Raw genomic sequence first — 18,611 nt, forward strand, 5'->3', positions numbered from 1 at the left:
GGTATAAAGAACCGTACAGAGGCCCAAGATCCTACTATAGCGTGAAAGAGCGCACTTCTTTTACACAGTCATCAGCTGATTCCACATAGATGTCTACAGAACCTGTTCTATTAAACGCATATACAAGTAGAGCCCCCCTGACAGAGTGGAGAGGGTGTCAGCAGTAAGTTTGCGTTGACGTCATCCTCTGATCCGTCAGAACAATAACCCTCCAAAAAAGGATCCTGTCTGTTGAGCATCTGCCTTCACTCGGTCAGCATTTGGTCAGTAATCCATCAGTATTGCTAATGCCCAAAATAGAAACTGGAGTGGATCCAAAATAGACATGACACATGAATGGAATATTTGCATGTCTTCTGTGTTTTGTACCCACTCCTGCTTTTGGCTACAAAATCATAAGCCAATTCTGATGGGACCATACAGGCCTTACAGCTGCTACACAAAAAGGATCCGTTGTGTGTCCCATTTTTCCTTCCTTCTGACAGATCAGAAGAAGGGTCAAATAAATTATGATGTCAACCAGTCCAAAAAGGCAAAATAGTGGCCCAGTCCTGAAATGGGGAGGGTTGGAATAGCAGAGTGGCCCAATGACATAGTGTGCAGGTGGCGACAGCATCAGGAGATCACAGAGTGGCCCAATGACATAGTGTGGAGGTGGCGACAGGATCAGGAGATCACAGAGTGGCAAGGTGACATAGTGTGGAGGTAGCAGCAGCATCAGGAGACCACAGAGTGGCAAGGTGACATAGTGTGGAGGTAGCAGCAGCATCAGGAGATCACAGAGTGGTAAAATGACAGAGTGTGGAGGTGGCAGCATGAGGAGGCCACAGAGTGGCAAGGTGACATAGTGTGGAGATAGCATCAGTATCAGGAGATCACAGAGTGGTACAATGACAGAGTGTGGAGGTGGCAGCATGAGTAGGCCACAGTGTGGCATTGTGACAAAGTGTGGAGATGACAGCAGCATCAGGAGACCACAGAGTGACCCGGTGACAGAGTGGCGAGGTGGGTGGCACTAACAGTACCTGATAATGATGGTGGGTGTAAGGAGCACTTGGCATCAAATGTGTGGCATCAGGCGGGTGGCAGCATCAGAATAGTAGCTGAGGCAGGTAGCCAGAAGAAACCGGTCTCTTTTGTCAAGGTTTGGGTGAGGTAGCATGGATGATCTAATCTGATGTATCAGGCATTGGTGGGTGGAAATCCTGGATGATCCACGCCTGATTCATCTTGACAAAGGTCAGACTCTCCACATTTTGGACAGGCGAGTTCTCCTTGGGGTAACTATGGCCCCAGCCGAACTAAACACCCGTTAAACCTACACAAAGGCCTCTCTGTCAAACTAGACAGCTACAATTACCACTTGTACAATATCCAGAATAGACTAAAACAAGCAAGTGGAAGTAATGTATCAAAATATCATTTATTATAAAATATAAAGTATGGGGAAACAACAGGATGGTATACAGCATGGGTGTCAAACATGCGGCCCGCGGGCCGCATGCGGCCCGCAATGAATATCTTTGCGGCCCGTCAAAGATGCAGCATCGCAGACTGCAATGTATGAGCCGGGAGAGAGGAGGGGCTGGAGTCCGTAACTAGGGGTGGGGCCCGGTGCAGTCACTGTACTCTTACACCGGGCCCCGCCGCTCACCAAAGTATTTATAAACGTGAATCCTTATCCTGTTATTAAGTTGAACTAACGCTGCACTCTCCCATGTTCCCATGTTCCCCTATATCCCCATAGCACTTACTTAAGCTTCAATAGCAGGCAGAGCGGACGGCAGCAGTAACGTCACTCACTGACGTCGAGCGCCTGCTCCGCCCACTTTATGAATGAAGCAGGCGGAGCAGACGCGCGACGTCAGTGAGTGACGTTACTGGTGCCGTCCGCTCTGCCTGCTATGGAAGCGTGTTCGTAAGTGCTGTGGGGATACAGGGGAACATGGGAACATGGGAGAGGGCAGCGTTAGTTCAACTTAATAACAGGATAAGGATTCACGTTTATAAATACTTCGGTGAGCAGAGGGCCGGTGTATTGGGGGACACTGTTATGAGGGGGATCTGTGGATGACATATAGCAGTGTCATCCCCAGATCCCCCCCATAACAGTTCCATCCACAGATCCCCCCACCTCATAACAATGCCATCCACAGATATCCCACCCCATAGCAGTACCATCCACAGATATCCCACCCCATAACAGTTCCATCCACAGATCCCCCACCTCATAAAAATGCCATCCACAGATCCCCCATAACAGCACCATCCACAGATCCCCCACCCCATAACAGTGCCATCCACAGATCCCCCCACCCAATAACAATGCCATCCACAGATATCCCACCCCATAGCAGTACCATCCACAGATCCCCATAACAGTGCCATCCACAGATCCCCCATAACAGTGCCATCCACAGATCCCCCATAACAGTGCCATCCACAGATCCCCATAACAGTGCCATCCACAGATCCCCCATAACAGCGCCATCCACAGATCCCCCATAACAGCACCATCCACAGATCCCCCATAACAGCGCCATCCACAGATCCCCCATAACAGTGCCATCCACAGATCCCCCATAACAGTGCCATCCACAGATCCCCCATAACAGTGCCATCCACAGGTCCCCCATAACAGTGCCCTCCACAGATCCCCCACATGACAGTGCGTCATCCACAGATCCCCCATAATAGTGTCATGCACAGACCACCATTAATTCAAAGCCCACCAAAAGCACAACTTTTGGTTAAAAATATTTTTTTCTTATTTTCCTCCTCAAAAACCTAGGTGCGTCTTATAGTGAAGTTTAATATTTGTATATATATATAGGTCTCACTTGTGTTATTGGGCAACGGGATGTTGGGGGTCAGCAGTCATGAAACAACAATGTTGTTCTATGAAAATGTACGATTTTTTTATTTTTTTTTGATGCGGCCCACATAAACTTAAATTTTGTTTTTTTGGCCCATGTTAGCCTTTGAGTTTGACATGCTTGGTATACAGTATACAGAAAAGCAAAGGGCCATGCAACACCAATCCATACACCTATCGATCTGTGCAAGATAAGACACAGAGTAGTAAAGCCAATGAACCGGGGCATTAGCTCTGGGACAACCAGAATGGCACAAAAATGATCGCCACAATGGGGCTATGTGCAAGATTGCAAAAGATCGTGCCTGGTTGACCATGAGCTAACCCAACACATCCCACAATACATAGGCAACAACACTGACCGTTATGACAGTGAACCCTCAATTAGAGTTACTATCTAGATATCAAAAAAAGTGGCAAGATAAACCTGAAGGTACAGGACCCACTATGGATATATATAGAAGTGCCCTATGGGGATGCCAGGCTGTACTAAACGCAGGACGTACCTGAAGACATGGTGAATGGATGGATAACAGACCCTGAGCGCGAGACCTCGACGCGCGTTTCACCTCAGCGGCTTCGTCACTCAGAACTAAACACCCGCTCTGATGCCACACTACTGGCCGGGCGGGAAAGCTTTTCCAGGGCAAACTCTGCAAGTTGCAGCCACAAATCCAGTTTGGCTGCCCACTAGCCAAGTGGATCTTCAATGACGGCTGGCAAGGTGCACTCCACGTATGCCACCACCTGCTGGTTCAGGTTCTGCTTTATGTCTAGCTAATGGTGAGTAGTTTCTTCACTATGCGGGTGAAGAAAGCTGCTCATCAGCGACTCTAGACTCAGGCTGCTGCTGATGGAGCTGGTACTGCTCCTGCTACCCCACTCCAGCAGCCATGGCAGTGGAACGTGAGTGCAGAGGGCCCCCCCTGGTCAGACCTGCGAGAGGATGGACGATGGTGCAGATAGGTAGTAGCCGACTGACTACATAGGATGTCTCTATAGTAGTTCTCTTTGTCCTCCTTATCAGTGGGTGTAAAAAAAGACCCCCATTTTGGACTGATAGCGAGGGTCTAACATGGTGGAGATCCAGTAGTCATCCCTCTGCCGAATGGTGACAATTTGGCTGTCACTACGCAGGCAAGTGAGCTTGCATCAGGCCATTTGCGCAAGTGACTCAGAGGGACTCCCTGCCTCCATCTCTACTACATACTGCCACAGTGTGTCTGGGTCATCTGCCTCACTTCCTCATCTCCCTCTTGCTCCGTCGGCTGCTCCTGCTCCTCTCCTGTCACCTGTGTAGAAAAACCACCCATTTCGCTACATATTGCTTGTGCTCCAATGTCCTCATCCTCCTCCTCCAGTTCAGCCCCCACAGGACTCATGTGGCCATGAGATGTAGGCGCCACATCTCAAGGCCCCTGACCAGCCAGATTTACCAGCATCTTTTCCAGGATATGAATCAGTGGATTTGTTCAACCCGTAGTCCTGGTGACTGACAAAATGGCCTCCTCAAAGGGCACGAGCAAACAGCAGGTATCACGCATGAGCTGCCACTGGCTAACATCGAAGTTACACAGGGGAGTACCTCTGTCTGCCTGTATCATCAAGAAATCGTTTATGGCCTTTGTCTGTTCGTACAGTGGGTCCAACATATGGAGGGTGGAATTCCAACGGGTGGAAAGGTCGCATATCAGCCTATGTTGGGAGACGCCGTTCTGCCACTGTAGCTCAAGGAGGGTGTGTTTGGCGGTGTACGAGTGGCTGAAGTGCAGGCAGAAGTGGCGTGACCTGGCCAAGTTGCTGGTTTGGCTGGGCAGGAACCACATTTATCCAGTGGGCCGTAAAGGACATATATTGTCCTTTACCATAGTTACAGCTCCACACACTCGCAAAACCAGCTCCCACGCCACTCTCCTCATCACTACTTGCCCACCTACCGGAGGAAGCGGGGGATGTCTCCTCCGGATCTTGGCTGGGCAGTAGCTGCTGACTGTCCTCTAGTAGCTCGTACTCGCTGTATAGTGGAGCTGAGCCCACAGCATATAGTACTTCTTTGGCTGAGGGAACAGAAAATGATAGAGGCAGGTTGGGGACAGGTGAGGGCACAGGGCCTGCTCCCAGGCCATTCCAACTAAGGGTTGTGTCTGACGAACCCAATGACTCTTGGCTGGAGGTGTCTGATGTCACTTGCGACGAAGTCGCAGATCAAGTCAACCATTCAAGTACCGCTGGGTTGCTGGTCAAGACACGACCGCTAGCTGACACTGGGAGCTCAGAGCTCTCAAAGTGACCCCTGCTGCCACGCCCCCTTACTCTGCTGCGACCTGTGCCTGCGCCAGAAACATTTAGGCCTGTACCCTCCCCTGTGCAGGGCCTGGCACTTCTCTGTCTGACATACTGTTAGATCAAATAAATAAAAAGGAAATTAATACATGCCAAAAAGGGCTTTAATTTTCTCACTTCACCACACAATGGCTAATAAGCCCCTTTTCTTTTTCCCCACTAATACACGCCAAAAAAAGACTTTAGAACATATAACTGTGGCCGTGAAAGGCAAGTAATATTTTTTTTTGCCACTAATACAAGCCAAAAAATGCTGTAACTTTCTCACTTCACTACACGATGGCTAATAAGCCCTCCCCCCCCCCCACTAATATACAACAAAAAAGGCATTCAAAAACAAAACAAAAACAAATCAGTGACCAATATAGCCACCTTTCTTTGCAAGGACACTCAAAAGCCTGCCATCCATGGATTCTGTCAGTGTTTTGATCTGTTCACCATCAACATTGCGTGCAGCAGCAACCACAGCCTCCCAGACACTGTTCAGAGAGTACTGTTTTCCCTCCTTGTAAATCTCACATTTGATGATGGACCACAGGTTCTCAATGGGGTTCAGATCAGGTGAACAAGGAGGCCATGTCATTAGATTTTCTTCTTTTATACCCTTTCTTGCCAGCCACGCTGTGGAGTACTTGGACGCGTGTGATGGAGCATTGTCCTGCATGAAAATCATGTTTTTCTTGAAGGATGCAGACTTCTTCCTGTACCAACGCTTGAAGAAGGTGTCTTCCAGAAACTGGCAGTAGGACTGGGAGTTGAGCTTGACTCCATCCTCAACCCGAAAAGGCCCCACAAGCTCATCTTTGATGATACCAGCCCAAACCAGTACTCCACCTCCACCTTGCTGGCGTCTGAGTCGGACTGGAGCTCTCTGCCCTTTACCAATCCAGCCACGGGCCCATCCATCTGGCCCATCAAGACTCACTCTCATTTCATCAGTCCATAAAACCTTAGAAAAATCAGTCTTGAGATATTTCTTGGCCCAGTCTTGACGTTTCAGCTTGTGTGTCTTGTTCAGTGGTGGTCGTCTTTCAGCCTTTCTTATCTTGGCCATGTCTCTGAGTATTGCACACCTTGTGCTTTTGGGCACTCCAGTGATGTTGCAGCTCTGAAATATGGCCAAACTGGTGGCAAGTGGCATCTTGGCAGCTGCACCCTTGACTTTTCTCAGTTCATGGGCAGTTATTTTGCGCCTTGGTTTTTCCACACGCTTCTTGCGACCCTGTTGACTATTTTGAATGAAACGCTTGATTGTTCGATGATCACGCTTCAGAAGCTTTGCAATTTTAAGAGTGCTGCATCCCTCTGCAAGATATCTCACTATTTTTGACTTTTCTGAGCCTGTCAAGTCCTTCTTTTGACCCATTTTGCCAAAGGAAAGGAAGTTGCCTAATAATTATGCACACCTAATATAGGGTGTTGATGTCATTAGCCCACACCCCTTCTCATTACAGAGATGCACATCACCTAATATGCTTAATTGGTAGTAGGCTTTCGGGCCTATACAGCTTGGAGTAAGACAACATGCATAAAGAGGATGATGTGGTCAAAATACTCATTTGCCTAATAATTCTGCACGCAGTGTATAACTGCAGCGCACAAGGGCTAATAAGATCCCAATAACAAGAAAGGTTTTCTGGAATTACAGAGGTATTGCAAACCTGAAATGAGCAGCAGTATAATGGCAATTTGAATCCCCAGTCAGTGCAGCAAGTTGTAATAGGATTGCTCCTATTACCCAGGCTGTACACCCCTATTGGACCCTGTTCTGCTTCAATACTGTGGAATAATTCCTCCCTATCCTTTCCCTACATTTCTAATGCTCTTTCCCTAAACTTCTATTTAGCAAAATAAAAGTTTTAAAGTCTTTTCTACCACTGATCCTAGCAACTGCTGACTAGTGTTGGGCGAGCATGTTCGGCCGAACACTAATTTTACTCGAGCATCGCGATGCTCAGCACATCGCGTGTGCTCGAGGGCGAGGCTCGATTCTCCTCCCCGCATGTTTGTTGACTTCTACGCAGCCAATAAACGTGCAGGTAAGTACTGCCATTCACTGTAATGCCGTAGCCATGTTGGCTACTGGCACTACAGTGATTGGCTGGCGGGAACGTGTCATCGGGTGCTCTATAGCACCCGATGACACGTGTTCCGCTCATTCTTAGGGAGAGCTGGAGAGCAGAAGGGAGAGATAGTGATGGAGTGAAATAGGAATATTTTAGTTTTTATACTTGTTATAGACCCAAAAGTCCTTTTAAGGACTATTGTTGTGTGTGGCAGCAATATATATTTTTAGTGCAACCTGCGCTAAATTGCTAAAACTTGTTAGAGACCCAAAAGTCCTTTTAACGACTATAGTTGTATCTGGCAGCAATATGTACTGTATTTTTAGCGCAACCTGCACTAAATAGCTGGCAATTGTTTGGCCGCTGCAGACAGCGACATTATCTGCGCTACATCTCCTGTCTAACATGTGCGCAGCCTAAAAATATCTGTGACATCCAATGTACTTTTTCCGTAGACGGTGTCCGCTGCGGACATTTACATAACCTGCGCTACATCTCCTGTATAACGTTTGCGTATCCGAAATATAAGTGACATTCAGTCTAACTTTTTTCCTGCTGGTGGCATCGACATTACCTAGGCTACATCTCCAGTATAATGTTAGCGCATCCGAAATATCAGTAACATTCAGTGTCATTTTTTTCGCCTCTGGTGACAGCGACATTATCTGCGCTACATCTCCTGTGTAACGTGTGCGCAGCCTAAAAATATCTAACATCTAGTGTACTTCTTCTGTAGATGGTGTCCGCTGCGGACAGTTACATTACATGCGCTACATCTCCTGTATAACGTTTGCGTATCTGAAATATCAGTGACATTCAGTCTAACTTTTTTGCTGCTGGTGGCAGCTATATTACCTGCGCTACATCTCCTGTATAACGTTTGCCGATCCTAAATATCAGTGACATTAATTCAGTGTCATTTTTTATTAGGCGGTGATGACAGCAACATTACCTGCGCTATACCTCCTGTATAACATGTGCGCATACTAAATATCAGTGACATTCTTTCAGTGTAATTTTTTATTAGGCGGTGGTGACTCAACCATAATGTTTTTGAGGGTCACCAGCAGGCCCTAAACCATAATGTTTTAGAGGGTCAGTTCAGCAGCAGACCCTTACCCTAAAATTTTTAGATGGTCAGCTCAGCAGCAGGCCCTCTCCCACAATTTTTTTTAGATGGTCAGCTAGGCAGCAGGCCCTTGCCCACAAAATTTTTTAGATGGTCAGCTCGGCAGCAGGCCCTCGGCCACAAAATATTTTAGATGATCAGCTTGGCAGCAGGCCCTCTCCCACAACATTTTTTAGATGTTCAGCTCGGCAGCAGGCCCTCACCCCTAATGTTTTAGATGGTCAGCTCAGCAGCAGACCCTCACCCCTAATGTTTTAGATGGTCAGATCAGCAGCAGGCTCTCGCCCCTAATGTTTTTGAGGGTCACCAGCAGGCTTTTCAAAAATGAAATTAGTCATAAATGAGTCCTTATCAGACTGGAACGGATTACATGGAGTCCAGGAGAAATGGGACTACTTAAAAGGTGCATTATTGAAGGCAACAGAAAATTGCATTAGACTTGTCAGTAAAAGCAAAAAAAGGAGGAGACCACTGTGGTACTCAGCAGAAGTGGCCCAAATCATTAAAAATAAAAAGCTAGCCTTTTGTAATTATAAAAAAACCCAGAGCAATGAAGATAAGGAAATCTACAAGATTAGGCAGAGAGAGGCCAAGCAAGTTATAAGAACTTCTAAAGCGCAGGCAGAAGAAAAACTAGCTCAGTCTATGAAAAAAGGGGATAAGACATTCTTCAGATATATAAATGAAAAAAGGAAATTAAAACAAGGAATAACTAAATTAAAAACAAAGGACGGAAGGTATGTAGAAGAGAATAAAGGGCTAGCCGACTGCCTTAATGAATACTTCTGTTCAGTTTTTACAAAAGAAAAAGGAGAAGGACCTCCACTAGAAAGAATGACTAATAAATCGTTGGATGCATGTATCTTTACAGAGGAAGATGTTCTAAGTTTGCTGTCTAAGGTGAAGACAAATAAGTCACAGGGGCCTGATGAGATACACCCAAAATTATTAAAAGAGCTTAGTGGTGAGCTGGCAAAACCGTTAACAGATTTATTTAACCAATCATTAGTAACAGGAGTCGTCCCGGAAGATTGGAAATTGGCAAATGTCGTGCCCATTCACAAGAAAGGTAGTAGGGAGGAATCGAGCAACTATAGACCAGTGAGTCTGACATCAATAGTAGGCAAATTAATGGAAACCCTATTAAAGGATAGGATTGTGGAACATCTAAAATCCCATGGATTGCAAGATGAAAAACAACATGGGTTTACTTCAGGGAGATCATGTCAAACAAATCTTATAGATTTTTTTGACTGGGTGAATAAAATAATAGACGGTGGAGGTGCAGTAGACATCGCATATCTAGATTTTAGTAAGGCTTTTGACACTGTCCCACATAGAAGACTTATCAATAAACTGAAGTCATTGAGCATGGACTCCCATATTGTTGAGTGGATAAGGCAGTGGCTGAGTGACAGACAACAGAGGGTTGTAGTCAATGGAGAACATTCAAAACAAGGTCATGTTACCAGTGGGGTTCCACAGGGATCTGTACTGGGACCAATTTTGTTTAATATCTTCATAAGTGATATTGCAAAAGGCCTCGATGGTAAGGTTTGTCTTTTTGCTGATGACACAAAGATATGTAATAGGGTTGATGTTCCTGGAGGGAAACGCCAAATGGAAAAGGATTTAGGAAAACTAGAAGAATGGTCAGAACTCTGGAAACTGAAATTTAATGTGGATAAGTGCAAGATAATGCACCTGGGGCGTAAAAACCCAAGGGCAGAATATAGAATATTTGACACAGTCCTGACCTCAGTATCTGAGGAAAGGGATTTAGGAGTAATTATTTCAGAAGACTTAAAGGTGGGAAGACAATGTAATAGAGCAGCACGAAATGCCAGCAGAATGCTTGGATGTATAGGGAGAGGTATAAGCAGTAGAAAGAGTGAAGTGCTTATGCCGCTGTACAGAACACTGGTGAGACCTCACTTGGAGTATTGTGCGCAGTACTGGAGGCCATATCTCCAGAAGGATATAGATACTCTAGAGAGAGTTCAGAGAAGAGCTACTAAACTAGTACATGGATTGCAGGATAAAACTTACCAGGAAAGGTTAAAGGACCTTAATATGTATAGCTTGGAAGAAAGAAGAGACAGAGGGGATATGATAGAAACTTTTAAATACATAAAGGGAATCAACTCGGTAAAGGAGGAGATCATATTTAAAAGAAGAAAAACTACCACAAGAGGACACAGTTTTAAATTAGAGGGGCAAAGGTTTAAAAGTAATATAAGGAAGTATTACTTTACTGAGAGAGTAGTGGATGCATGGAATAGCCTTCCTGCAGAAGTGGTAGCTGCAAATACAGTGAAGGGGTTTAAGCATGCATGGGATAGGCATAAGGCCATCCTTCATATAAGATAAGGGCCGGGGGCTATCCATAGTATTCAGTATATTGGGCTGACTAGATGGGCCAAATGGTTCTTATCTGCCGACACATTCTATGTTTCTATGTTTCTATGTTTCTATGTCACCAGCAGGCCATCAATCATAATTTTTCAAGGGTGTGTATGATGCCCTCCTTTATGTGTAATAAAGAGTGTATTGGAGTGCCGGTTCCTTGTAATTTTTAGCAGCCCTTTCACTTAGTGCATATGCTTTATGAGTGTAGGAGTCCCACTACCTGAACAATTGTACCACAATGTGAATGAGGCCCTCCTTTATGTGATATACAGGTTGTATCGGAGTGCCTCTTCCTTGTAATTTTTGGCAGCACTTGCACGTTATATACAATTAAATATACAGGAAAGAATGTTTCCTAACAATTTTTCATCTACCACGAAGCGTGAGGAAATTCAGACTCGGTGCGAATCGAACAATTCCTGAAATTCGGATCGAATTCCACTTCGTCAGCTTCAATTCGCTCATCTCTAATTATTTTTAAAACTGATGAGAAAATCCCTTGAAATTTGGCTTTGATCCAGCCAAATCGGTTGAGTGATTCAATTTAGGTCCAAATTAGAGATGAGTGAATCCATTTATTAGAATGAAAACGCGACATGCATTTTTTTAAATAATTCTGATTTGGTTGAATCAGTATTTCTTAAGATTCATTTGGGTAGAATTTTCCCAGGGAAAGGGAGAGAGGAAACTCAAATGCAATTTGAATTTTTACAAAATTGGGTTCAAATTCAATTTGTTTAGAATAAATTCAATCATGTCTATCTACAAATGTATTTTATAATTACTAGAGCTAGATGAGTGAATGGGTTCAAAATTAATCAGATTCGTTATCAATTTGCCAAAAATTCTAGTTTCAAACAAATCCCAAGTTTGGCGATTCGTTTTAGATAAATAGTGCTAAACTGACCTGCCATTTTGAACTTAAAGGGTAACTGTCATGTTTTCATCAAAAAAATCAACTTTAGCATATGTTACTGCTGCAGCAGCATTATGCATAAAGCAATCTTTAGTTTCTTCACATACCACTGTTTTCCTTGAGTTTTTCCCTTAGTTTAAACATTTTGGGGAACTTTCACACTTGTGGCAGAGGATTCCGGCAGGCAGTTCCGTCGCCAGAACTGCCTGCCGGATCCGTCAAAACGTATTCAAACTGATGGCATTTGTCAGACGGATCAGGATCCTGATCCTTATGACAAATGTATTGAAATGCCGGATCCGTCTCTCCGGTGTAATCTGAAAAAACTGATCCGGCATTTATTTTCTTTCACATTTTTTGCGGTCTGAGCATGCGCAGACCGCAATGCCGGATCCGTTTTGCCAGAACACTTGGGGCCGGATCCGGCATTAATGCATTTCAATGGGAAAAAATGCCAGATCAAGCATTCCGGCATGCTTCGTCCTCCATTCAGAATGCATTAGGATAAAACTGATCAGTTCTATTCCGGTATTGAGCCCCTAGGATGGAACTCAATGCCGGAAAAGAATAACGCTAGTGTGAAAGCACCCTAATATGAGGACCTTCTCAAGATGGCGCCTCTGCCAGTTCTCTGAGGCCAAAACTGCTTTCCCTCACTTCCCATACACACTTGCTGTAGCCAGCAGCTCCCTGCCAGCCAATCAGATTAGATTACTGAGAGATACGCCTCCTCGCTCTGAAGTCTAATGCAGGCATGCAGTATGAAGGACTGCCCCTCTGTCTTCCTAGACGGAGACAGATGAGCCATAGCAATGGGCTTTTAAGAGAGCAATGGAAAGGGACAGAGGACATTAATAAAAGCTGTTATTATAAGGTAATTACAGATCTTTTGACAATCATTGACAGACTAACTCAAGTATACATGCCTAGCTCTAATAAACTAGTAAATAAAAAAAATATGACAGTTACCCTTTAAATTTTCAGTATACTATTGAGGAAAACAGGGCAGGCAGGATAAAGGAGGATCACACAACCCAGGTCGAGGTCTTGGGCAGCAGGCATGCCCACATTACCTTGCAGTATGCCTGACAGCCAATCAGAAGGGAGGATATTGGCTGGTGCATCAGGCACTATATTAGCTCCCAAGCAGAGACCCTATTCTTAGCTCAGCCACTAATGTGATATGACATGTCTGTCACAGACAAAGCAATTAGATATACAAGATAGTCATTCTTAGGGTCTCACAGTGACAGTGTTAGGGCTCATGCACATGACCGTATGTATTTTGCTGTCCACAAAAAACAGATCTGCAAAAAATATGGATGACATCCGTGTGCATTCCGTATTTTGCGGAACAGAACAGCTGGCCTTTCATAGAACAGTACTATCCTTGTCCGTAATGCGGACAATAATAGGACACGTTCTATTTTTTTGCGGAACGGAAATACGGACATACGGTAATGGAATGCACACGGAGTGACGTCCGTTTTTTTGCAGACCTATTCAAGTGAATGGTTCCGCATACGGTCCGCAAAAAAACCCTGAAAGGACACGGAAAGAAAATACGTTCGTGTGCATGAGCATTTAGATACCCTAAATGCTCATGCACACAAACTTATTTTCTTCCAGTGTCCTTTCCGTGTTTTTTGCAGACTGTATGCGGTTAGGTAGATTAAATTACTTGTTAGGGTCCATTCACATGTCCGTATGTGTTTTGCAGATCCACAAATTGCGGATCCGCAAAACACGGACACCGGCAATGTGCGTTCCGCATTTTGCGGACCGCAAATCGCCGGCTCTCTCATAGAAAATGCCTTTTCTTGAACGGATAAGAATAGGACATGTCCTATTTTTTTGCAGAACGGAAGTGCGGATCCGGAAGTGCGGATCCGCAAATGCAGATGCGGACAGCACATTCTGGCCCCATTGAAAATGAATGGGTCCGCACCTGTTCCACAAAATTGCGGAACGAATGCGAACCCATTTTGCGGACGTGTGAATGGACTCTTAGAAAGACAGGTTTCATCATTAGGGACAGCATATGGTAAGTTAGTATATCGTGTATCTGTTACAGCCTGTTCAGCATGGCACATGAGCTTTTAAAAAGATAGTTCTCTTGTTTTATGTGCAGGAGCCAGCTTAAAAAAAAAATTAAAAAAAAGCTGTTGCAAAGCTTCTACGGTTAATGCTTCATCATGCCCTCTAGGAGCCTCTAGATATGATGGCAACGCCCCTGTTGGCTGATTCGCATATAATAAAACATAATATTTCTCAGTAATGTGGACACATGAGAACATTGGACCGATACAGATGCCTTCAGCGGCCAAGTGCACATGTAAGGCTACTTTAACACAAGCGTTTTTTGCGGATCCGTCATGGATCTGCAAAAACACTTCCGTTACAATAATACAACCGCATGCATCAGTCATGAACGGATATTGTTGTATTGTGTCTTCTATAGCCATGACGGATCCGCCATTGGTCAATGGGGGACGGATCCGTTTTCTATTGTGCCAGATTGTGTCAGAGAAAACGGATCCGTCCCTATTGACTTACATTGTATGCCAGGACGTTTGGCTCCACTTCGTCAGACGGACACCAAAACTCTGCAGACAGCGTTTTGGTGTCCGCCTCTAGAGCGGAATGGAGACTGATCAGAGGCAAACTGATGCATTCTGAGCGGATCCTTTTCCATTCAGAATGCATTAGGGCAAAACTGATCCGTTTTGGACCGCTTGTGAGAGCCCTGAACGGATCTCACCAACGGAAAGCCAAAACGCGAAAGTAGACTAACAGGTCAGCCAGTGTCATAGGTACAAATCTGCTGACAGAAGCCCTTTAAAAGTTCTCATCCATATGCTGCGGAGAGAGTCTACGAACACATAACCTGACGTGGTGCAGATTCTAAATTGTTAGCATGTCAATTTATGTGGATATCTGGCACAGATCTCACCCTATTCAATGCAGAGGGTTAAATCTGCAACAAAGCCACATCTTTTCCATACCGAAATCTGCAGCAAAAACCGCACAATTTCATGTGAATTTTGCTGCTGCAATTTTAAGCCACCTAGACTATGGATGTCTCTTTATGTGTGGCCGTACCCTGAGGCAAAAAGCTTCAGTAAACTTCATCTAATTAAGCCTTGTTTGGAAACTGCTTAGTATGATTCGTACATTTTGATATTTAATTAAATATCTAGAAAACAGCAAAAATAGAGTAGCTCATTAAATGCATGATACTTCACTATATTCTCATTATTTCTAATTTATGCAATATTGGGGAGTGGGAACCCTGAAAAACATCTTATTTAAGCATGCTGTAAGGGATACTGAATAAACAGCAATAATAAGATTATGGATTTCATTTCATCAGAACAAGGCAGAAAAACCCTTTGGGAAACATTTCAGTGACTGGATCTGATCCTCATCTCTGTACTGAACATGCCGCTCCTGTATGGCTGGCTGAAAGGTGCTTTAACTGCAGTCAAAAATGAATTTTAGGTCTCATAATGAGTCAAAAGGTGCAACTTTTTTATAGAAGAAAATCAGCATAAATTGAATGTCATATTCGTCTTAACTACAACTGATGTAGTAAGAAAAAATCCCAAACTTCTCTGGTGGCAAATATTTTTTTGCTAGATGATTAGAGATGAGCGAATCAAATCCAACGAAGTGGAATTCGATCCGAATTACAGGATAAATTCAATTCACCGGCGAAGCCAAATTTCCTTATTCTTCGTGGTAGCAAATTGATTTAACCTGAAACTGTGTAAAAAAAACTTTAAAAAAACTTACCTCCTCCATTTGCTCACAACAGGCCAGGCACCACCATCTTAAAGATCCCGGCCGAAATCCAGGCCGCACGAGATCTTGTGCAACATCTTCAAGCAAGATGGCTGTGGCTGGCCCGTTGTGAGCAAATGGAGGCGGTAAGTATGATTTAATTTTTTGTATGTTCATTTTAGGCCCCCTGCACACGAACGTGTGCACCCCGTGGTCGTTTTGCGAGCCGCAATGCACGAACACAGTCTTGGGGGCAGCCGCAGCGGATCGCGGACCCATTCACTTTAATGGGTCCGCGACCGGCCGTTCCGCAAAAAGATAGGACATATTCTATCTTTTTGCGGAACGGAAGTACGGGACGAAACCCCGCGGAAGCACTCCGTAGGGCTTCCGTAGTGTTCCGTTCCGCACCATTCCGCATCTCCGGATTTGCGGATCCATTGAATGGGTCCGCATCCGTGATGCAGAATGCCCACGGAACGGCACCCGTGTATTGCGGATCCGCAATACGGCAATGGGAAGCACACATTCGTCTGCAGGGGGCCTTACATTGTATTATTACTGCGATCATGTATGAACGCGGTATCTGAGGGGTACAATGATGGGGGGCAGCGCTATAGCAACTCCCTGTCTTTGCGCCCCCTACTTACAAAAAATGTGCTTTGTGATGAAGTACTTTGCCACAAAGCAAATCTTTTTGTAAAATTCGGCGTAGCAGCCGAATCAAATTTTCCAAAACTTTGCTCATCTCTATTGATGATTCTGGGATTTGTTTTCACATACAGTATTTGGGAAGTGATTTTTCCCCTTAAAATCAACCATTTTTGGCAACTAACTACTCTGACCACGGGACTATCACGTTCTTAATGGCTTTTGTTTCTTACTAACTTCTAGCAACAGTGACGCACATATGAACATATATTTTTGACAGTTTTTTGCTTGAAAACACGTACAAGCAGAGCAGGGGTCATCAACCACCGGCACTCCAGATGTTGGTGAACTACGAACCTCAGCATGCTGTTCTCAGAACTCCCGTAGAAGTGAATGGAGCAAGCTGGGAGTTGTAGTTTCACAGCTGGCATGTGGGAGATTACTGAACTCTGAACCAGACGTTATGTTCTCAGCTGTTATTGATAGGAAGAAACCACCAACTAGGCTTAATTTAGCATTACTCCCATTGTCCCTTCATATAGAAAAGTGCTCCTTGCAGTAGTTCTGTGCTCTGGTGGTCCTCAGTTGGGGATTCCCTCTATTATTCCCATAAACCCTAATAGGGAATACGAAAAGAGGTTGCCTAATATAGGTAACCACTGCAGATATCCACTTTCAATGTGTTGACTAGTTTTTAGTTTAATCAACAGTTTTAACATACTTACCACTAAAATCACACTCGATTGTGGAACAGGAAGATTTTCCACTTGAACATCTCGATCCTCTGAGGCCAGCAGATTCAGTGGCTGGTCGTGAGTTGATCGAGGGAAAGCTGAGCTTACAAACTTGGGCTCAATATATTTACTGATTTTCAAGTGGGCTGAAGAATGAAAATTGTGTTCAGGCTTTTTCTGCCTTTCTAGATCCAAACTCTTTTCAATACTTTGTACATGACTGTAAATGAATCTGGGTTTCCAGGTCCTCTTCTCACGGACTGCCAAGATATGATCATGGTCTCCAGAGAAGCACTCTGTTGGAACAGAAGAGGAAATCAATGACATATTGTGCATTCAATATATAAAACTAAAACTAAAAAGTAGGAAGGAAAGCAGGAAGGAAAATGTCAGAGATTGAGGAGATTGTGAATATGTGTAGTCATATAAATAACTGTGTAAGATAAACTGAAATGGGTTGCCCATCTTGTGGACATTTTATTTGCCTTTCCCCCACAGTGCGTTGGACCTGTTAAAAACTCCCCTGCCCTCTGCTGCTTCATTCCAGCTCTCTGGCTCCATTCAGTGGTCTTCTGGTCCAGTCCTATGAACAGTTGAGAACTGGCCTCAGTGTATTTAATTTTTGGTAACCCTTCCCAAGGGTTCATGTACATGGAAGTATTGCAGCTCCTTATGAGTTTCCTCTCGCGGATCTGTTGTTTCCGTTGTGTTTCCGTTTCTGTTTCGTTTTTCCGTTCCATTTTCCGTATACAGTAATTACATAGATAAAATTGGTCTGGGCATAAAATTTTCAATAGATGGTTCAGCAAAAACGGAACGGGTACGGAAGACATACGGATGCATTTCCGTATGTGTTCCGTTTTGTTTGCGGACCCAATGACTTGAATGGAGCCACGGAACGTGATTTGCGGGCAATAATAGGACATGTTCTATCTTTCAACGGAACGGAAAAACGGAAAAACGGAAACGGAATGCACACGGAGTACATTCAGTTTTTTTTGCGGAACCATTGAAATGAATGGTTCCGTATACGGACCGTATACGGAATGCAAAAAACGCCCTGTAAACGGAAAAATAAAACGGCCTAAATCGTTGTCACACAGATGCACCACAGAGAAGTAGCTTTGCATCTAGAGTACAGAGGAGTAGGTGCTCTATGTGCTACTTCACGGCTCCAGGCAAGCAGCTCTTTAGTGAACATGAGCACCTTTGGAGCGCGTCCACACATGGCAGAAACGCGTTGGTTTTTCTTCTACAATATGCATGCTATGTGGATGAACTCCTACAGTAAAGTCATGAAAAGACATCAAATTATTTCATTTTTAATACACAATATCTTATCACTGGAAATGAGGGAGATACCCAACAGTGTTTTGTAACAATCTGATTTATATTTCTAATATATTTATGAGTAACCCATATTATGGCTTTTTTATTAAATAGAATAAAAAAACTTTTAATGAAATTCTATTATTAGCAAGTCATCCGGCCTTTGAGAATGATTTTTGAAACGCTAACGGGTACATGCATAACAAATTGCTTTAATAAATGGCTGTCCTGTAACAAAACCATAAACTGTATCCGCTTAGCTGTTACTATAACGTACAACAATTAGACTATAAATACTATAGATAAATGCATTTTCACTAAGTGTGCCCATGAATTAAACATAGGATCTGTATAACAATTATATGCATAAATTGGA

At 44.2% G+C, this 18,611-nt stretch overlaps 1 protein-coding gene across 1 annotated transcript in view; it reads right to left on the reverse strand.

Moving 5' to 3' along the window:
* PTPRR (protein tyrosine phosphatase receptor type R) overlaps window positions 1-18,611 on the reverse strand; it is a 180,944-nt gene that overhangs the window by 145,602 nt on the left and 16,731 nt on the right. The window contains exon 2 of the mRNA XM_040409908.1: window positions 16,898-17,202. Within this exon, the coding sequence (XP_040265842.1) occupies window positions 16,898-17,202 (305 nt within the window). The remainder of the gene's footprint in view (window positions 1-16,897; window positions 17,203-18,611) is intronic.

Source organism: Bufo bufo, chromosome 1, assembly GCF_905171765.1.
Source record: "Bufo bufo chromosome 1, aBufBuf1.1, whole genome shotgun sequence".
Lineage (NCBI taxonomy): Eukaryota > Metazoa > Chordata > Amphibia > Anura > Bufonidae > Bufo > Bufo bufo.